At 37.9% G+C, this 23,277-nt stretch overlaps 1 protein-coding gene across 7 annotated transcripts in view; it reads right to left on the reverse strand.

Annotated features, from left to right (window-relative positions):
* Nucleotides 1-23,277, reverse strand: part of DLGAP2 (DLG associated protein 2) — a 359,052-nt gene that overhangs the window by 318,607 nt on the left and 17,168 nt on the right. The window contains exon 1 of one of the 7 annotated variants that reach the window (XM_071741780.1): nt 2,038-2,188. The exons of 2 other annotated variants lie outside the window; for them this stretch is intronic. In XM_071741780.1, coding sequence (XP_071597881.1) covers nt 2,038-2,040 — 3 coding nt within the window. In that variant the 5' untranslated portion in view covers nt 2,041-2,188. Of the gene's footprint in view, nt 1-2,037; nt 2,189-23,277 lie in introns of those variants that run through there. 4 more of the 7 variants (XM_071741791.1, XM_071741785.1, XM_071741781.1 and 1 more) reach the window with 4 other exon arrangements.

A 23,277-nucleotide genomic window follows, 5' to 3' on the forward strand; every position in this document is an offset into this window, starting at 1 on the left:
GCAGACATTTAAGCAGACATTTCTATAAAGGATTTACTTTTTCACATTCCATCATTACACACAAACACATGTATACACACATGCACACCCCATGTTTGCATGTCATTGCAGGTAACATGGGAAAGAAAGAATACATAAACATGTTATAAAATAATTCTAGAACAATAAATATTTTGTTGCTTCCAGATAGCACAGGCTTATTTGAAAATGGCTTTCAAAATGCAGCCTTTGGAGAAAAGTATATCACAAATCAAACTGATTTTCTTTAAGATTATTTTGGCGCGACAACATTTACTGGAGTAGGAGGAATAGAGAAATCAGAGAAATTTGATTTGATTTTATATCATTCCAGGGATTCAAATCTTTCCTTTTCCATGTGTTTGATTCAAAGTCCTGAACAAATTGTAAACCATCTGATTAAAAAGATCACAATCCAATGCACCCACGATATTTCAGCACAATCACCTGCTGCTCTTCTACTCCCTTTCCATCTTAGTCTATCATTTCCTTACCCAAGCTGGCTTGGGGTCAAGACACAGTTTCATCTGTAGTGGATAATTCCCATCTGCTTAACTAATGCTTAAAGACTCTTTTTTGGAAAAAAGGTAACACGTGGAGCAGATCACATAATCTCTCTGAATAGCCTTTTGCTGCTTACATCGTATGACAGCATTGCTCTGTGAGCAGAATTATCTCAATTACTGTTCTATTAATACACTCACAAAGAAACCCAGGGAAGAGAAGTGATGTTCTGATTTGTCATCATCATTTTTACTGTATGATTTCTTTTTTATTTCTTAAGAGCTATAGTACATGAACTAAAAGAAGATTGATTAATTTTATTTACACAGAATACTATATGATCTGCACTGATTCAGGGTCCATCTTATTTGCTATGTCACGGGTTAGAGAACTGGGACTGTTGAACCAAGCTAAGAGTTAGGGTACATCTGTTTGATAAATAGCAGCATTTCTCAAGGCATTTGAGCAAAATGCAGGAATTTCAGCAAAGCCCGCCAAACTCCAAATGGACTGCTTTATAATTTGGCACAATTTGAGATAATGCTGAAAGCATGTACAGCCAAATTAGTACTTGCATTCAGTTAAATTGAAATGGACTATAATATAAATAGATCAAAACTGGGCCCTCCAATTCAATATGCAGGCAGACTGTCCAGTGCAGAATCAGCACTTTGGTGAGCAGAAATCTAATGAGGGTAAGCTCTAAAATATTAAAAAAAAAAAAAAAAAAAAAAAAAAAAAAATTGCTAGAAGAAGTACTGAAATCCTGCACATTACTATAAATAGTTGCCAAATATCACAGGCGTTAATAAATTATTTAAGAGCAATTAGTCCACTCTGTAAATGGTTCCCTTAATGTAGTGAAAAGAATTTCATGCAACAATGTGTCAAGATGGTTTGGAAAAAGGTTTAAAATAAGCTTAAGGACTATGTTTACCCACAGCAAAGCAAGTGCTTTAGTAAGCATTAACCAGTCCAAAAAGTATTGTACTCATTGGGCACAGTTCAGGTGACACAGAATTTGGAAAAGGACTAAAAATGAGAGACAAGGAGTGAAAGGTTAAGCATACGAATCCCCAAAAGAAAGCAGCCTTTTAATGCTGGGATTTTTTGAGAACTGCAGCTTACAATCCTGCTCCTCTGCTTCATGTTAGCTCTGAATTTAAATAAAATTTAAAAAAAAGAAAAGAAAAGAATAAAAAAAAAGAAACAACCAACAAAACCAAAACAAAGCAGTTCAGTATTCTTAAAGAACTCATTTTCTCTTAAGGAGAAATCTATTTGCATTAACCCGACAGGATGCATCATGTTATATAAATAAAACCTTATACTGTGACATAAGGATCTGCTAGGAAAGTCAGAAATTCGATTAAAAGATGCTGAGAAAAATCAGCAAACCTGAACACAAAGGGAAAAATGAAACAAAGAAAACAGAATAGGCTTCTAGACATTTTACAGAGAAAAAATATGTACAAACAAGAAAGGAACAACAACAAAAACAACAAAAAGCCTTACCATGATGTTTGCACAACTGTGTGTCTGTAGCCCATATTATAAATGTGGATACCTTCTATTCCCATCATCTCAGCCCCTCTAGTGGCCAGTACCTGAAGATCTTCCCTTCAGGAGGGACAGGATCTATCAGTATGTACCATTTGCTGCTGCTTCTTAATCTTGTCAGAGATTTTTTTCTAAATTGTGCAATTTTTTCTGGAGATATAACTTGTCACCTTTTATTAGCATTTTTGTCAGAGCTGCTGCTACGTGCATACATTTAATTGCTAAGCAACAAAGAATAAGCTCTGCACAGCACATTTAGTAACTGCATTCCCTGTGCCATGAATTGTTACTAGTGCACTTACATAATATGAAATACAAAAAAATGGTAAAAATATTTATTTCTGTTTCCATAGCATCTAGAAGCCACAATGTGGAATCAGGCTGCATCATGCTAACCAGCAGGCAGAGAGCTAACAACTGGAGATGAGAGCAAGTGAGACAATTTAAAGTGGACAAAAGTTACAAGTATTGCTGAGTTCCAGCATTTGCAAAGATGAACAGACTCATTTTAAGGCTCAGAGATGACAATCAAACTACAGCCAGACAGTAGTGATCTTCAGGCATTAGGGAGCTATCCCTGTGGCTAAAATTCCTCAAATATTTGAGGCATTTGTAAGCATGGTGGCCTCAAGAGGCAAAGCAATAACACCTTGCAAACTACTACCAGTTTTGGAAAATACATGTTTGTACTGTATCAAGAAAAAAATCACTCTTTCCTATTCTCTTTAAGGTGTACTAAAAATAGGGCAGACAGTATTTGCTTGCCAAAACTTTTGTCATTGTCTAGTTTTCCTATCCAAATATACTTTTGCCCCTATAACTGAAGGCTGCTTCCTCTGAAATCTGATCTTGGTGTGAACATGTGGATTATTTATCACAAAAGAGACTGTAATTCTAGCTTTCATCTACAGAAGAACAGCTATGTTTAGCAAAGAATTGTCTTTACTCCTGATATGTAAAAGAACCATGATCCATACCCACTCTTTGTCACGAATCTTAGCCATCATTGCCACCACAGACAGCACTACCTTTCTAAATAATGTCTTATCGGTGATTTTGAGGGGGAAGAGAAGCTTGGAAAATGAAGCCATCATTGTTTCAGTACAAGCACATACAACAATATTTCTGAGATAAAATGGGAACTTAGGCACTGGGCCTGACTCTTCCTGTGTATCTGGTATCTCCCAAGTGGGACCCAATATGGCTACAATGATGCAGTTGGAAACACGTGGTAGAATCCCCCTAAACTTTATTTCAGTCTACTATGTACTAAGAATTATAGCAGCTATCCCTTAGACAGGTATCTGGTCTATTAGGCCCAAGTATCAAGAGGAGTGCCAGGAAAAAAAACAGTTGTTATTAAATCATGGACAGTCATGTACACAGTCCTGACAAACAGCATTAATATTTCCTCAGAGTTCTAAAATTTTTACATACAAAGAAGCTGAACTTCTCTAAGAGCTAATGAGTCCTGTCTCATTTGGAGGGACTGAGACACGTGCTGTGGTTGTGTTCTGGGCTCATGGTCATTTATATTCCCATGGGAAGACCAAACAGCATTCTTCTAAATGAACCCCAGCAGGAGCCCACAAAGAACATTACAAAATTCTTAAACTAATTAATTAAAGCAGTACTTAATCATACAAAGTGCTCCTGCAGTAAGATACTCAAAATATTAATTACTTAACTCCTGAAATATCCTTGTGAATAATTTCTTTTTATGGTTGTTCCATAGGAGAGGAGATGGATGCTTGGAGAGGCCACATATTTCCAAGAACTACAGAATTAAACTCCATAGCCTTTTGATTGAAAAGAAATGCTAGGGAATGAGCTGCCAGTTTGGAGACCCAGTTCCTGCCTCCTGGGTGGCTTTGGATAAATGCCATAGAGAACTGAGACAAAGATTTATGAGATAAATGCAAAAGAAAACATCAGAATTTCCAGCTACTAGAAGGAGCTCAATGGTTTTCTTCTGATCAGATTCCTACAGCCCCTAGGACAAATGGTTCCACAAAAGGTGGCTTTTAAGCCAAATGGTTCCACCTCACTGGCTTTTAAGATAGAAATTTCAAAAACCCACTGAATGGGGTAAATCAATGGCATAATACATTACACTTTGTGTGCTGATAACAGTAAGAACTTAATCTTTTTCCCACCATTTAACTTCCTAGCATTCAAAAACTACTAAATGAATAGGAATGCTTTCATAACACATAGCTCATTTCTGAACTCTCACACTGAACATTAATGGTTTCTCCTGCTCAAGACAGCAGGACTACCTTGTTTGATGGGATTTTTCCTAAGCATCAGTTTAAACACCAAACACATTGGACCTAGCACAGCCTTCTTCAACCCACTGACACAGAAAAGCTCCCAAAACTTCCAGAGTTCAGCTCTTAGCAATGGCTCCAGCACGACTGTGAAGCATTCAGTGTACAATGTAGCCTCTGCATTTGAGTTGCAGTGACAACACACGCAATACAGGCAACAGGGAAGGAAGAGACAGGTTATATTCGACCTTCTCAATCACACATTTTACAGCACAGAGTTCTGTGTGGTGTCAACCCCGCATTTTTATGACTGCCCTTTCATTCCTTCAAAGATGAACTGCTGTCATCACCTGTTCAGTTTTGAGGAGTTCAAGAGGAAAGTATCGAGGTGAAGTGTTGCCACAGCAGGCAAAGGGCCCAGGGCAAGCAGGGTAGGGGGGAGAGCATCAGGCCAGGGGGCTGGGATCTGAAGCAGCCACGCAAAAACTTTGGGCTAATGCAATTCCTGAAGGGAATGTTTTTCTCTATAAAGCCTCTTTACAGACCATACCAACTTCAAAGATGATGAAAGGGAACCTGGCCCTGCACTTCTGAAACTCTCATCCCTCTTTTGCCCAACAGAACACTGACAGCAGCAGTAGCCCTTCATTCATGCTTCCCACATCATCAAAGTTAATGGGGCCACCCTTCTAAATGAGGTGGCAAGATTAAGGCTTACTGGACTTTGAAAATTGTATTTTTTTCCTGAAAATAGTAAAATTGAACAGATTTCTAGTGATTACAATGGCATTTTCCAGGGACTGCATTAATCTTACATAGACCATGAGCAATAAGATCATTTTCAGACAGTACTAAGCAAGATATACTTGTAACTCAAAGATGGGTCACAGAAGACTGACTCCAAGACATAATAGAAGCATGGCTTACTGTGACATTTTCAAAAGGTATCTGTGCAAAGGGCTCAAATAGATTGCTCAGTTCTGAAAACAAAACTTGCATTTTGGTTGTTTTTCTCCTTTGCAGACAGATAAATCAAAGCAAGCCAAAACCACACATTCACTGAGAACAACCATATGAAACACCCAATGGGGTTGTCCCTCATTTGCAGTGCTTTAGGCATACTTAACAGCTTCCATGTTTTCCCCTTAACTAATATTTTAACTTTTTCTATATCCACCATTGTTATGAGGTGTGTCCTTAAACCAATCTGTTAACATGTGTAACTGGTGTGCCCTTTTTTGCCACATCAGTGTGGGAACAGAATTTTATCTGTTATCCGGTTCAGAAGTACCCATGGGACAGGACTGACAGCAACTGAGAAGGAGATGAACAATACCTGAGAATTTTATTGTTGTAATAATATTAATTTAAACCATCTATAAAACAGTTTGTTAGGGATGGGCATGAGGAAGCAGAACATTATAGGGCTTTCTGTAGCTTAGTACTTCAGAGCAATGAACAACAGAACACATCTTTAAGCAGTTGTCTCCAAATCAATGTTTCCCTGGTTGTAAGGCAGAGACAGGGAATATTTTATTTGCAGTATTTCAGTAATGGCTAAATGCATCACAAATGACATAACTTTTAGAATATATACTTAAGTTTTGAGTCTGCTAGAATATGGTAGGATCTACATATTACAAAAAAAGGGGGTCTTCAGGTCCTGAAATAGTGAGGTGTAATCCATGTCTATTCTATTGTGAACTCCACTGTCATTATAGTAAATGAAATATCCTTCTCAATCCCAAACATTTTAGCCAGCTGAGAGTGAGTTATGGGGTGGGGAGACATCCCACACAATCAGCATCAATCATAAAGGGGTGAGGGAGCACAAGTAAAGTTCTTGAAATAATTCAAATCACAAACTCTCAGCATCGAGGCAACAAATGCTTGATGAAATCTTATCATTTTTGAAAAGTGCTTAGTGATGTTTGAAAGTGAAAGTGGTCTCTGTCTGCTGGCTTCATCTGCTGATAACAGCAAGAACAAAATACCAAACCTGACAAATACAAATTTTCTGTGGCCTTTATTGTGACATAGATATTTGCATACCTAGGACAAAACTGAAAGTTATTTAACTACATTTCCCAGAAAAGAAGGGAAGAGGTAGGAGCTAAGATTGTTTTGAATACAGAACTCTACTCTCCACAGCTGTTGCCATCTACCAGCTCTTATGCCCATGCCACTCATTTTATGACATGTGGTTAAGTTTGTTTATGTCTTGATGTAGCCCAAATTAATTCTGCAGGGGATAAAAGATAGCAGACCTGTTGGGAAAAAAATGGTAATTAGAAACGTTCAGATACCAAAGATCAGACTGATGTTCTTCAGGAAGAATACTCACTAGGTTGGAGAAGGCCTTCATTTTGCTTTCTAAAATAAGGTATTGGGTGAGGTGCACTTTCCATTCTTGACTTTAGTGAAAGTGGGGACTATGTTTTACTGTGTATTCCAATGTGAAGAAGAAAGCTGTGATGGTTCTACCAGCATGCAAAAAAGTGTATCTGAAGTAGTGACGTATTATGCTCAATAAAAAATTAAACAAGTGCAGCACAATTATGCAGTATGCTGTCTCTCACCAGCACTGATAAACTTCAAGTGTTTTCACAAATAGAAAAACAGCATCTATTATGCTGTCCCAGAATATACATACTTCATAATTAACATTATTAGAAGAGGAAAACTCTGCTCTGTAAAAGCAGTGCAGTTAAGTGATATTCACAATACCTACCATGCAGTCCATTAACCTCAGCACTTTTATGTGGCTTCATAGTCATCCATGGCATTTCAGATTTCTCACAGCCTGAAATCTGTGGGCAGCTTCACAAGCTTTTTGTGAAGTTTTCATGAGTAGGACATCTGTAAAATTCCCTCCAGACCCTTCTTCAATTCATCTCTTTTTATGCACTCAGTATTTCACATCTCTGAATTAGGATAGAGACACAGCCTTAAAACCATGCTCTATTGAACACATTATCTTTGGGTTTTTTAAATAACTAATTGGTAATTTTAGGTGCTGTAAGATATTTAAAGCATACTGTTTCTTAATCTTACCTTTTTTTTCCCCATTTCAATGTGAGTTTTTGATGACCAGTGTTCCCAGTTGAATCTTATAGGGAGGATTCAAAACAACCAGATAACAATTTCTGGCTTTTACCAATTGTCACAGCTTAGTTTGGGAAGACTACAAACCTAGGGCAGAATCCCCCCCTATTCCTCCCTTCCCCCCCAAAGAGAAGATAAAAGGGGAATAGAGACTGGAGACTTTAAGTTGGAAACTGAAAACAATTGGATACCAATTTCACTAACACAAGGGAAAGGTAATAACATAAAAGGTAAAGTAACAAAGAAACCAAATATATACAAATATATGTACATATACATACATATATATATATATATATATACAACCCAATAGATAGCACATGGAGAGCTGGCTGTAAGGAATGGCAGCACAGCCAGCAGGAAGCAGGAGGAAGAAGCGGGAGGAGCTGCTGCTGACTTTCTGATTTTTCATAGATCCCTCCCTTAGCATTCTGCCCCTCTCAGAGTCCAAAAGCCCTCCTTCTTTAGCTCCTTCTGTTCAAACAGTGACACCAACCAACCCACTGTTCAACATAGGTGTCTTCAAAGGTTTTAACAACTTCACTATTCAGGCAAAAAAAGTATGTATTTTATAGTCATATGAAACGGTGCAACACTGCCAGGTGTGCTGCTTGGAAACAACTGCTCAAAGCATAATGCTAAAATATTTAAGAAATTACAGTATTGTGTGAGTTGGTATTCTATGGTTCTGTTCTTAAAATTTTCAATCCAGAAGACAGCATAGGGAATGCACTTCTTTTTAGGCAACTAGTCATTGAAGGAGTTCTCTCTTTTGGTTTTTAATTTCCACTTAGTTACTCTTGATTTTGGCCTCTCACCTGAGGTTCATTTTGCTGAAAATTTTTGTAATTCAGTAACTGTGAAAGAAAGAACATTAAATACTGCTTCACTGTCAAATCTTGTTCCTGGATGTGTAGTCGGGAAATACGAAAGGGTAGAACTAGCATGCTACGTTTTGGCATAGAAATTTTTGTTAATGCTTTTAATACACAGAGGGAAGAAATAGATGCATCTTTATTAATTCTTATTTCATGAAACTGGCATTCTTTTCCTGCAAGGAACTAGCTCAGATTTCACCATCAAAATTGAAGCAGAACTGCTGTAACAATAACAATGTTAAGTTACTCTTTTTACAATGTACTCGTAAGTCCTACCTCCACAGCACAAATACTTTTGTACTTTTGATATAGATATATGAGAGAGACCTATCTGAAGGAACACATGATGATGTTAAAGGAATTCAGAGAGCATCACAGACAGAATAGGATGTCAGCTCTTCCTCCCTGGCTAGCAGTGCTAAATAACATTGCACTACATAACTCAATGTAACACAATATGAAAAAGATATTTACATCCTCAGAACACGTTAATGCCTAAGAAAGAAATATAAAGCACACTGGATCTTGTAACCCAGGGCATACACCCAATTTACATGAATGCTAGAGAAGAGCCCACAGATGCACTCTCTCAGAAGTTAAAACCTACCTATCCAACTCGCTGTTCACCTTGTATGAAGCAGAATCTGAATACAGAGCTTCCAAATGGCACATCATTGGACAGCTTTGACTGGCCTGGATTATCCATAAAAAGCCCCACGTCTGAGCTTCTCTAGGGTTTTGAGTCTAAGGGACAGGCTTCAAATTTTGAAATTCTTAAGGATCATATGCATTTTTAACATTGGGAACAGGGAAGAAAGAAAAAAAAAACCCAAACATTCGTGATCTGAATACAAGGAAAAAACAGTTGCTTTAAATCTTGGTTGTACCACATAACTAAATTTGCTGAACTAAAAATTAAATTTGTATTTAGCCCATTTGTATTAGGTTAATTACCATTTACCAGCTCCTCGCAAGTGCAGGCAGTGTCACACCCAACAGCTTAGCACCCACTTCCTGACAATTCTGCTGTGCCAAACCCCGCTACACCAGCATAAAATTCATTTTTCTCCTTGCAGCTTTTCTACTCCACGTATTGGCAGTAATCTAAGCACACTTTTTGACAGAGTGACGCATTAAAACTCCAGGGATTTCTGGAAAAGGGCTCCCCGGAAGCTGCTGGAGCCACTGCATCCCCAGGCACAAGCAGAGCCCGTGGAGCCCTGCAGACGGGCGGGGAGACGGCTGCAGCACCCACCTCCGCTCCCCACAGCACCCACGGACACCTCAGCTCTGCTCCCACAGCCCACGGGCACACTCTGAGTCACAACTCCTAAGGTAAACCTCCGTCTGCAAGACAATTCCTTTCTGCAAGTTATGGGAGATGATAATCTGTGTGGGGAAGGAATAAAAAAGCCAGGATGTGGCTTTCATCTGTGGAATGATGCTGTAACGTCCCACACCCTCAGTCAGCTCTATCTGTGACTTAAATTCGTCCAAAAGGGAAAGAAGAGGGGTGTGTGGGGGGTGGAGTTTCAGATTTGCATGACATGCAAGTGATGACACTTCAAATTAAAGACAAATGACACAGAAATTTATTTTTGTGCTTTTTAACGTAAGCCAGTGCTGTCTACAAGTCACTTTTTTTTTAAAGAGAACTAACAAAACACTAAGAATATGTTTGATAGAACAGAGCATCCAAATTTGTAACATATACTTTCTAAAGGTCATTTTCTGTAATGTTACACTGATCAGCACCTGAGTAAACTGCCCACTGCTCCAAATTTAATGAGAGACTGAAAATTCTCAATGGTAATTGGGACAGCCAATTTTTTAGAGAGAGAAAGTGAGTGGGTAGGGAGTTGAATCATAGAAGAATGCTTATTAGAGTGGAAGTGGAAAAAGTCCTTACTGAGAAAAACAATTATAGACTATTTTATTTAGAAAACATTGAATTTTTATTTGCGCTACTTCAATGGAGTCCTGGGTACAGTATCAATTCCAAAGTGGGGTGGATGGAAAAAAAAAAAAAAAAGGAAAAAAATCACAACAGTCAATAAACCTGCCTACAATTGCATACTGTATGGTAAATATAATGGCTTCACACTTTTCTGTACAAAAGTTGTGAAAGTATTGTCAAGAATTAAATTATTTGAGTCTTGCACTTTTTCTGAAAATGTAAAAATTTTGTTACTTCAAACAAAGACATTCTCAAGAAATCCAAACACAGAGAAAGATATAAAGACAAATGCAGTAACAGCTACCAGAATGAACACTATGCAACTACTACATTAGGAAAAAAAGAAATAATTTCAGCTTAATTAATATAAGGTCCCATAAAGACAATAGGTCTTATTTAGATGCTCTTGCAATAAAATTATAAAAACGTTTTACTGGAGATTGAAATGTCACTGTAGGAAAAAACTGTTAAGTTAGTGGCTCAGATGTGCATTAGGAACACAAAGGTAAAGATACAGTTCTTATTAAAATTACTGAATTTTAAAAACATAATCAGATTTTTTTTCCCTCCTCCATTTCAAATAAGGATTCTTTGAAGGAAACCCCAGGGACTCTATCATGTAAAAGATCAAGCAAGGCAATTGCAATAGGCCTTCCAGGTTCATGATCAACAGCATTACTGATATTTTTATGTCTTTAAGCCTCAAAATATCCATATTTTACCCTGACTGCCAAATGCCTCTCAGAAGTCCAGATTGATTTATTTGAAGCTAAAATGTACCATAAAAGCAAAATTTTAGTTTATTTAAAAAATTAAAATAAAAAAAAAAGAAAGCACTTCAGACCTTGTTTGAAAAATATAATTAAAAAACAGGAATTCAGTGGTTCTGAATTAAAAGGGAAATTGCATAAGGAGAAAATTTTAAATCTGTTTTAGTTACGTGAAATAACTCACTCAGCAACCATGAGCTATGATGTGTGGGAATATCAGGTAACAGCCAGGAGGACCGAACAAGTTCCCCAGCAGTGAAGTCCTCTTTTAGAAGCTGTATTTTATGTTCCTTGTCCATTTTGTTTCAGGAAGATGACAAAATACAAAAAAAAACTTAGGTTCAAGACTGATGTTAAAATCTGTCCTTAAGCAATACGACTGCAGCTCCTTGCTCAGTTAAAATACTGACTTGTTTTCTAGTTCCCAATTTTCTTTAGTTTCAGAGCAGGTATTTTATTTAGAGTCATATCTGGCTGGGTGAAAATGACAGACATCAACTGTTTATTCATCAGTCTGGTATAAAATGCTTAACAAGGCTCTTGGGAGAGTGGCAAAATGTGCAAAAAACCAACAGACCCAAGCTATAAGCAGCAGAAGAGACTGAAGTGTAAGCAGTCATGACCATGAGCAACCTGTCCTCTCTTCTAAGAGGAATTGACTTCAGTAAAGTGTTATTTCTTCTTTTTAAGAGAAAGGAAATGCAGACTCAGACGATTCCCACCAGCTCTATTATTATTTACACTGGAGGCAAACAGCATTCTTGGTGTCCTGCTCAAGGATAAGTGGGGTGGGGAGCTCCAATAAAATTCTGCAGGAAAGACTTCACATCACAGTCAATCCTGTGTGTAATGAATAGGGACTTCATTAACAATTATGTTATTATATATTGATAATATATTATATATATATTGACAATTATATTATTATTGCTATTGCATTATAAGTTCTCATAAGAGATCAAACAAAAAAATTTTAAAATGCCTAGACAAAGGAGTACTTTCAGAGTGCCTACAGAGGGGATTCAGGCTAGAAAGCACACTCTTGTTTTAAAAGTCTTCTTGCTTGTTTTCCTGGTAAGACTGAAATCCTTTTGCGTATACCATGAATCAAAATTACATTCCCCTGGTCAAATGGTACCTCCACAGGCTTGGAGAAGATACCCCAGTCCCTGATAAGATGTCTTCTCTGCCCTGAGACAGAGCAATTTGTAAGGTTTTGATTGCAAATGAATGAGGAAGAAATCTTTGTGGACTCCCCTGCCTACAGGAAGGCTGCACTTGCACCAAGCTCTTCCCCTGACAGCCCCTCATTTCCCATTACAAGGATGATGGACACAACATCACAAGATGTCTGTGAAGTGAGAGGTTCACAGAGCTGGCATTAGCTACATGGGAACCTCAGACATCAACAGTTCAGTGAAACCTTCAGCTCTTTTAATTTTAGAAAAGGTCTTGTAGCATTTATTCCTTTGTAAACCCTATGTGGCTGCAACAGGAGGTTCTGTAAAGGAGATGGCTCAGCTCAGAGATTGTTCTGATGCTTGGAACATCACTCCAATAAAAACGAAGCATGTTACATTAAAGATCCCATTTCCTTATCATGTGCCCTTACCACGTGGGGTCTGTTGACTTGTTTGAATGTGATTATGCTGCTAGTTATGATTGAACTCTGTTTCTGTAGAGGAAGCTTGGAGAGGTTTCTTCTCCCTTCCCCTTGAAGCAGGGGACAGAGAGGAGCACTCACAACAGAGCCTATATTTTGTGCTTGAGTCTTCCCTCACTTTTCAGCACTTGAGGAAAATAGAAAACTAAGAACGTTTCTGTTTTAATTGAACTTTGAAGCCTATGTTTACCAAATGGTTTGTAATTCTGGGAGAAAAAAAAAAAAAAAAAAAGACAGAAAAAAGACTGTAAAATCTAGCTGAAATGCTCTAGACAATTTTTCTCGGTCTGTTTCCATATTGCTCGCATTCCAGTGGCATTAAAAGATCACCATTCAGTGATCAATAAAATTACAATCAGAAAATTACAATCCTTGACAGAATACAGAGAAGAGAAGCAAATAAGAGCAAGACAGTTGACAGTTACAATTACTAAGCTACACAGTGGTTTACCTCTAATGAGAAAGCACATTTTATTATTCACTCATTTTGAACCCTGATCTGTAAGCTTGCTTCTTTTTATACACAGAAGACTACATTACTAAAGTACTAAATGAATAAAAATAACATTTCTATTTAACTTTTAGTTCCTGTGTCATAAGGCTTCAGAATGCCAAGGAGATAAATCCAAACAAATCTAATTTCACATTTCATGAAAGAGAGATTCAGGAATAATAAAGTTTATGATTTCATATATATAAAATATATTTAATATAATAGTGGAAAGGAAAAAAGAAAAACCCTGCGTCATATGTGGTTTCATCTTATTCTCTGAGAGGCACACATTGCCACTAGTTGTGGAGGCTATCTACTAAAGGACTAAACAAGGACATTTAGTCATGAAATCACTGTCAGTAAATTGAAAACTGTCAAGAATCTGCTCATCACAACACTTGTTTCTTCTTGATTCACTTTAACTTCAACAAAACTGAATATTAATGCACAACGAAAATAGTTTTTGCATGAAAAACTTATGTGTTTCACTAAAGACACCCCCACTTCCTCCCACCAAACAGCTGTGTACAATAGTGTATTCCAAAAAAATTTCTTTAATGCTAGAATGGCTGAGGTAAAAGGAAGTCTTTTTGCAAAAGGCCTTGTTTGGTGAAGGTACTCAACTATATTTTTATTTTATTTACCAATTAAAAACCTTCTACCATATTACATAACTTACTCCAGGCCAGAATTAATATAAAATAAAGCTATAGTCTGAATGAATCTTTAAAGAATTATCAGCACTTTCTACACCATCTATTGGTGAACTAGAAAGAGACAACGAAAGAGATCCTTCTAGGAAAACAAGCATTATGGAGAGACATAAAAACCTGCTATTAATAAATTCTTCGTTTGTGCAGGGGGAGCAGACACATGTTGAGAAGTGCACTTTTTGGTCAAAATTAGGAATAATAAATCTCAAAATAGATACATGAGCCAAGAGCAATGGTTCACAGTATTTATCTTGTGGCTATCTTGTTCGGTGCACCAAATTAATTGTGTAATATCATAGTATCACTGAATGGTTTGGGTTGGAATAGACCTTAAAGATCATCTAGTTCCAATCCTATTGCATGAGCATGGACACCTACCACTAGCCCAGGGTGATTAAAGCCCCACCCAACACTTCCAGGGAGGAAGCATCCACAACCCTGGGTAACATGATCCAGTATCACACTACCCCCATAGTACAGAATTTCTTCCTAGTATCCAATCTAAATCCACCCTCTTTCAGCTCATCTTAGAACTGTTACCCCTCATTCTACACCATACAGCTGTGTGCAAAGACATGGTCTGAAACACAAGGCTTCTGTTAGTTTTGTTATTGAAAAAACTTACTTGATGATGACACCTCCTGTGTGGATGTGTTAAGTCCACAAGCTCATGCTACATCTTGATCCATTCTAGCTTAAAGGGAGTTTGTGCAAAATGACATTAGCTAATTCAGGGTAGATTGAGTGCTACTATGCTCTGGGATGCTTTATTTCAGGACAGGTATTTTTCATCCACTGCAAAGAGCAACTGCTCAGTGATGTTCTGAAGAGCTTCCAGGCTGAAAGGACATGCAATGATCATGTGTGGAGAGCTAACACCAGTTTGCTTCTATATTGTAGGAAGTTAATGCATGGTCACCAGGTGTTATTCTCACAAATTTGATCTAGTTTTACTAATAAAGTACTCTTGATGATTATCAGCTTCCCTTAGATTGTGCACTGGGCCTCATCACTGATTTTCCTGTTATACACTGTCCTGAGTGTGAATGTGCTGCTTACCCATTTATCACTAATTCAGATTTCCAGCAGAGCACTAGAGGAGCCCTTACTGAAGGGCAACGGAGCTGTGGCTAACACCACTGAATTTAATGGAATTACATTGAAGCCTTATATGCAAGAAAATAATAACTTGTCTACACAGAACTACAGACAGCTAAAAAAAGTTATTTGATTAATGATTAGAAGAAATATTTGTTCTTATGGCTTTACTTCAGGGAAAAGTTGGCCAAAACCAATGCTCTGGCCACTAAAGCGCTTGTATCCTTCAGCACTGTGCTTGGACCAACATGAAGACCTCATCATACTTCAGCAAGGGGACGCCTGATGACCCAAACTTCTTCAGTCAATGCAGACAGCAATTCAGAATCTCCTTGCAAGCACTTCCCAAGGTGGCATAGAACTCAGATCAAGTCAGAACTTCCATCTGACAGTAACATAGAGCAGCAGGGTAGAGATGGGACCTGGTGAGGCCACACTTTGAATACTGTGTTCAGTGTTGGGCCCCCTCTACAAGAAAGACACCGAGATGCTTGAGCATGTCCAGAGAAGAGCAATGAAGCTTGTGAAGGATCTAGAGCACAAGTCTTATGAGGAGCAGCTGAAGGAACTGGTGTTGCTCTGGAGAAACAGAGGCTGAGGGGAGACCTTACTACTCTCCACAACTACTGGAAAGCAGGTTGTAGCAAGGTGGTAAAAAGTGACAGAACAAGAGGGAATGCCTTCAAGTTTCTCCAGACAGATCAGATTGGATAGTAGTGAAAATTTCTTCACAAAAAGGGTTGACAGGCACTGGAACAGGCTGCCCAGGGAAGTGATTGAGTCACCATCCCTGAAGGGATGTAAAAACCAGGTAGATGTGGTGCTTCAAGATTTGGTTTAGTGGTGGCCTTCGCAGTGTGTGGTTAATGATTGGACATACAGATGATATTAGAAGTCTTTTCCAACATAGGTTATTCTGTTCTGTAAGGAACCAATAGGTATGGAAGTGAATTTCTTCTTGTTTTAGGAATAAAAGTCTGCAAACATGATAGTCAAATATAATACAAGGGCACTTTTTTGCTTTCAAAAATAGCATCCAGAATAGAGAAGATATTTTGGAAAAAAAATATAGACTACTGGTCTCTGGTAGGGGTGGTAGGAGAAACTGAACTACAGCTATACATCAGATTCCCAGAGACTATAGTTGATTTAATAACCCTACTTCAAGATGCTGAGTTCAGTTAGTTATATATAATTTTCCTGTGCTTGATGTTCACTTTAACTGAGTAAAGCCATGCTAATTATAATCTCACTGTACTCCTGTTCTCCATGGGGCTCCTGCTTTGCACAGGGCCACATTTTAATTAAAGAGAATATTTCCTTCTGTGCCACTGATACCCACCCTGACCTCCTTGCAGAGGTTTCCTCCGGTGCAACTGTGTACATATGTAATAAATGGGTGCAATGGGGTAAAGTAGCTGCAGCTTTAATGTGATTGAATATAAAACTTCAGCCTCTCTTGCTTGCAGGTGGCATCCTTTTTTCATTTTGACTTTCAGAGATTTGTGAACCTGGAAAATAGGAAATGCCTTTTCCTCAGACTTCAATATTGCTCTGAGCAAAATTTGCATTTGATATTTTTCTTACGTGGATTGGGCTTTTGGGCACAGATCCAACATAACAGATTTAAAGTTAAATATTTCTATTCACCTTGCAATATTAAAAATATAAGGTATTATAATAAAGAATGTGTATGAGATCTTAACTGGGATGACAATAATAGGCTCTTTTCTTTCTCAGCTATAACAGAAATAATACTAGAGATTATAAGAAAAATATTCTTATATTAATATTTCATTGAAATATTTTGTATACTTCCTTCCTCTTTGTATCTTCATTCAAAACAATATCTCAGTAAATTTTTGTAAACAGTAATCTATGTTTCTGTAAGTTTCAATCTAGAGAAAAGAGTTCATACACATAAAAGTCAAAATGCTGAAGGAAAACCCCTTCTGCATAGAAAGGTCTCTTGACCTAACACCATAGTTATGTATTTCATGTCAAAAATATTGGTCATAGGTGATTTTGGAGGTGTGCTATAGTATCCTCTATGTTAAAAACATCATCACTAAGATGCTCAGTGATCACATGGTAATGGTAAAATAACCCAAATGTCAATGACCGAGCTGACATAGTTATCTTCCCCTTTACAGCAACAAATCTATGAGTGTAAAAATTACTGCCTTCTCAGTTTCTCCAAACTCCTTGTCTATATGCACTTTTGCCATTTTCCTTAGAATACAGAAGTAGCTACATACAGCCCCACTATCCCCCCTGCCTTGCAAGGGATCTAACCTTCCCCTTTCCCAGTCCTGCTAGTCTATCCTCAGCTATTCTCAGGGATGCTGCCAGTGTCTTACTACTGTCATTCTAACATTTAAGCAAAATTCTTGTAAGTGACAGCAAGCTGTAAATCTCTGTAATTATTTTGAATCAGAATACAAGATGTGGGTGATTCAGCATCCATCCCCTCTCCACACACCATGTTCCCACCCATCCCAGGAGAGGCACTATGGTGGTGCCAGGTGGGGTGCTTGCTAGGGGTGATCACGTATTAAAGAAGATGAAAGCACTTGAACAACTCCAGTTAAGAGCACACAAAAAGTGCTTGAGCCAAGAAAATGGCCAAAGACTACTACAGACAGTATGGCATTAACAAAGCTACCAGATCAAAAACTTCTTTAGATTAATATGGCCTCTATTCTCAAGAAGAATAAGTCTATCAGTTTTATTTGACTTTTTATTGGTGTAAGTATGAAGACCTCAGATATATAAGTGACCACTGTGAAGAAACAGCTACCACAGCACTAAGAAAAACAATATTTTGATCTATCTTACTCAGTTTCTCACTTTTGGATTTTAGTATCACTGCTGAAATAGTATCACAGGCCATAAGTGGTACTATGGGAAATTTATGACTGAACATGAGTAATTCAAGGCATGTCCTCCTTTCAGCTTTCCCAAAAAAAAACTGGATTGCATGTCCCAAGTGCCCTTCCCTTGCTATGCTCCTGGCACACATACACAGCCAGGTCAGGTTTGGTAGGTTTGGCCCTTTTTTCCAAGGAGGTTCCTACTACTGTAGTGCCTCTGCAGCACAGCTCACAGATAATTACCACCTCATCAGGTTTTCCAAATGTTCCCCATCCATCTTGCCCTTCCTTTCATGAACTATTGTCAGGAGCTTTACATATTTGATAGTGTAATCTTCCTTTGGTTATTATTTGTTTTTATTATTATTGTACCATTATAATCTCATTATAGTCTTTTCTAGTTTCAATTATTGTATTTATTTTTTTCTGAGTCACAGTAATTGCTTTTAGTTTTTAATAATGTTTAAAATTTCCACTCTCTGAAGCACACATTATTATTCCCATTATAAAATTCAGTTAAGAGGTTGTCAACAATCTTGCTTTGCACTAGTCTTGGATTGATCTTTTTGCAATACATGATACTTGAACCCTTCCTTGCCCATGCTTCCAGACTACAAAGGCAGATTCACTTTTAAACAACATGCTTATCAACATATAGTTCTTCTATAATTTCTTATATGAAGAATTGGTCCTCATATTTGTATAGAAAATAAATAATCTGTAAAGTACTTAGAGGCTAGGAGCATTAGGAACTTACTTTCCAACCTATCCAACTGTAGGAGTTACTAGTTTTATACCATGGTGTGCTTGCTAAAACTACAATTTTATGGAAAGACTAAATTTTTGGGAATGAGCAACCATTAAGCTTACAAAACATAATCACACCAATGAAGTGTAATAAAATAACTTCCGTCTGACAGAAAATAAGACAGTGTCCTCATTTCCCAAATATTGCTCTCAAATGTGAGATTGAACCATAGAACGATTAGGGTGTGAAGAGACCTTAATTTTAAAGATACCTTAAGATACCTTAAAGACCCAAGATACCAGAATGTCATGCAGGAGAGTGCTGGACACTTTGCACAAGTCCATGTAGATGATGTCAGTTGCTCTCCCTTTGTCCACCAACACAACGACCCCATCATAAAAGGCCTCCAAATCTGTAAGGTATGGTTTGCCCTTAGTAAAGTCACGCTGGCCGTCACCAATCACCTCTTTCTTTTCCATGTGCCTTAGCAGAGACTTTAGGATTTGCTCCATGATCTTGCTGGGCACAGAGGTGAGACTGACTGCCCTGTAGTTCCCTGGATCTTCCCTATTTCCCTTTGTAAAAATGGGGGTTATGTTTCCCCTCTTCCAGTCAGTGGAGCTTCACCAGACTGCCACAGCTTTTCAAATAGGATGGACAGGGACTCTGCAGGTTCATCCACTGTTTCTTTCAGGAGCTGCAGATGAGTCCTGTTGGGTCCCATGGACTTGTGCACCTTCAGGTTCCTTAGGAGGTCTCAGACCCATTCTACTCCTACAGTGCGTGGATCATCCCTTTCCCAGTTCCTGCCTTTCCCTTCTGCAACTTGGATGGTGTGGTGAGAGCCCTTGCCAGTGAAGACTGAGGCAAAATAGTCATTGAATACTTGAGCCTTTTCCATGTCCTGCATGACCAGGTCTGCAGTTTCCTTCTGGAGAGGGCCCACATTTTCCCTAGTCTTCCTCTTATTGCTGACAAACCTGTAGCAACTTTGTAAGGCCTTATTCTACGGTGTCCAGGAGCTCCTTGCTCCTCCACAAAGGCCTCCTGGCATTCCTGCCTGCCTTTCTCTTTGTTGGGACACATTGTTCCTGGACATGGAGGAAGTGATCTTTGAATATGGACCAGCTTTCCTGGGCTCCTCCCCACTCCAGGGCTTTGTCTTATGGTATTCAACCAAGCAGACCCTTGAAGAGGCCAAAGTCTCTCTTGAAATTGAGGGTAGTAATCTTGCTTTGCACCTTCCTTGCTGCCCTAAGGTCACTGAATTCTACCACCTCTTGGTTGCTGCAGCCAAGTCTGCCATTAAACTTTACATTATCCACAAGCCTGTTTCTGTTGATGGAAACGAGGTTCAGTATAGCACCTTTCCTTGTTGGTTCCTCTACAATTTGGAGGAGGAGATTGTAATCAATGCATAATCCAGCTTCCTGGATGCTGGTGCCTTGCTGAGTTGTTCCTCCACCAGATACCAGGGTGGTTGAAATCCCCCATGAGGACCAGAGCTTGTGAGTGCAAACCTGCTCCTATTTGTCTCTAGGGGGCTTCATCCACTTGGTCATCCTGGTCAGGTGGCCTGCAGCAGACCTCCAGAGCTGTCTGCTGACTCTGGCTTCCCTTTAACCCTGGCCCATTAGGTTTTGTTCAGCTCCTCCTCATCCACACCCAGGTGGAGATCACAAATGTACCCCCAAAGAAAAATTAAGAACTGAAAATCAATCCTGAAATGTTTTCCTGCACAGGATCCTTATAACCTGTCACAATCTCACTTTAAATCAGTACTGCTTTACGCAGTTGCATGGATTGTTACTGGGAAATATTTGCAGATGAATTGCTTCTTCAAATTCTAGTGATACAATTATTTATTTAACAGACATATTTTGCTATCACATATGATTAATTTACATGTTTCTGATATACAAGAATATGTAATATGTATACCTATAAATAGAGCTAAATGCAACTAAAATACATCTATATGATAATATAGGTTGGGTGTTCTGAGTTCCTTTTGTTTGTCTGCTTGCTTTAAAAAAAAAATTACTCTCCTTATGTAGTAAAAATACTTCCAAAAAATTAGGGTTTCCCTTAAACCCGAATTCATCTACTAGGAAACAACTTGAGCCCTTCTTTATCTGGGAACATTGTTTCAAGATGGGCACAAGCCTCAATGTAACAGCTACAGAATTTGCAAATACAACAGCAAAAATCTTGCACTGCTCTGCTCAGGAAACATTTTCCAGTTTCATTTTGAGCACCACACCTCAGCATTTAATCTCATGCAAGTTGCACTCATCACACACATCATCATCATGTAATATTTACAAACATTTAAACTTTGACTTTGAAATCAGCAATTAGACTCTATAGGACACAGCACACGTGTTTACTTTTGGCAAATCTAGAGGAGAAAAGTTTGAGTATTTCATGATACAGGATCACTGGAACACAAGGATGGCTCTAGGGGATGAGTGCACTTCTTGGCAAGGCACAGCTTGACACCCCGTTATTCTGTATTGCACTTAACATCCAGATTCATTCAGAGGTACTGCTATGAAATTACTCTTCAGCTTATTCATTTGCATGACTAATGACCACTTCAGAGACAGAAAGATCCATCCATGATAACATTAAGAAAAAAGTTAAAAGCTCTGAAGTTACAGACTGCTGGGAACAGGATAGTAATTTAGGTGTAATTTCTGTGAGAATATGCAAGCTACATTGTACACGTAACAGGGTGTGATGAAGAAAGCATTTTGACCTGCTCCTGAAGCCCTTAATTACCAGAAAAGCAACTCACATACAGTTCATTGTTTCTCAAAGTGCTGGAAAGGATCATTAAATCATCTAGTTCAGCCTGTATTTCTCCACAGACATCTATATTTTACACAAACTCCAATCAATTTGATTGTCTAAATCATAACCTTTTAAAGAGGGATACATGAGGTCTATGCAGTGGTCTTACTGACAGCACCTGGTCCACTGAAACACTCACACTCAAAGTATTTGAGTGAAAATGGAAAAAAAAAAAACCCAAATATTGGTGTAGATGGAGTGGCAAGGAGAAAATCTGAGATGTCTAATACAGAATAGAAATATTTTTTAATCCTCTAAGTTTTCTTTTATGATCACTTATGTGACCTTCTGCAACTACAATGGGTTTATTCCTCTGCTAAAATTTTTTTGTTATTAATTTATCTAAAATTCTCCATTATACTTTGTTCTACCAATTATATTTTTCCCTATTACCCTTGAGGAAATAAACTTTTAAGTGCTTTGTTCTATCAAGTTCTCATCAAGGAAAGAGTCAGGCCTACAGAAATTTTCCTATCTGTGACGACAGAAAGCTGAGGAGCCAGTTCCATCCCAGACAGAAGATAAAGCTATTTTTGGATTGCAAAACAACAGTCAGACCTAAAATTCAATAGAGAATAAAGATTAAAAAATAAAATTGTAACTAAAAGCTTACAAAGTTCTTAAGAAGTTATAACTCAGACATCACTTCTTCAAGCTCCTTCATTTCAAAAAAATCTAACTAGCATGTACAGGCTGAAGAAAAGCTGATTAAGTTTTAATATTAAGAAATTTGCAGGGAAAAAACCAAACCAAACCAAACCAAAATAAAAAAAACCAGCTGTCCCCCTCTTCCCCCCCCCCCCCCCCCCCCAAAAAAAAAACCAACCAAAAAACCCCACGACAATTTTAATGGAAGGCAATTATGCAGCCTTTACTATATGCATATATATGCCCTTTAATTCATTTGCATAAAATACTTAATGTTCAAAATCATCACTGCAGGAATATGCCTAACTGAATTTGTATATTTTGTGTAACATATGAAAACAGAGTCATTAAACTCCTACAGATTTACTTCTCAGTGTGTAATCTGAATATGAATATGAACATATTCCATTAAAAACACTTAAATAACAAAAACAAGCATTATCACTGAGATGGTAGTTGTTTTATAAAAATATGCCAGTATAAAATGCAGAAATAGTCAAGGGTAACTGTAGTCAGACAAATGATTTTTTACTATCATTTACTCATTGACTGCTGAACTTTCTGTATTATCTTTGCATGCCAAAGTTATTAACTTAAACATAAATGAAGCTTTCATGTTAAAAATTCTAAGGATGAAATTAATGAGAAGAGGCTAAATGTTTTTCTTGCCCTTCTGCAAATATTGCTTCTAAATTAATTCAATTGAATCAATTAGATACTATGGATAAGGAGATACACAGGAACAAGAATACCATTTTTTAATCCTTGTTTTGACACAGATGGAGGGCTGGGGGAAATGAAACTATGAGGAAAAAAATTATTTTACAATATACAAGCTATCGTGCTTAATTCCTACTTAACTGGCAGACAGTCCATAACTGCATATATAAACTGACTTTTAAAACTCAGTTTTATACTATTCTTTGTTATGCTTCCAATTCATCTAGCTTAAGAAGCATTAAGTCTTTGAGGCTTCTGTGTTGGCCTGTGTCATCTGCTGTTAAACCAGTATCATAAGCAGGAGTCAACATTTAATAAATTTTAAATAAAAATTAAAAAAGAATACTTCCGTCTTAAAAAATAGCCACGTGACAAACACTCATGTGGTCCATGAACTTTGACT

This window comes from Heliangelus exortis, chromosome 3 (assembly GCF_036169615.1).
Source record: "Heliangelus exortis chromosome 3, bHelExo1.hap1, whole genome shotgun sequence".
NCBI lineage: Eukaryota > Metazoa > Chordata > Aves > Apodiformes > Trochilidae > Heliangelus > Heliangelus exortis.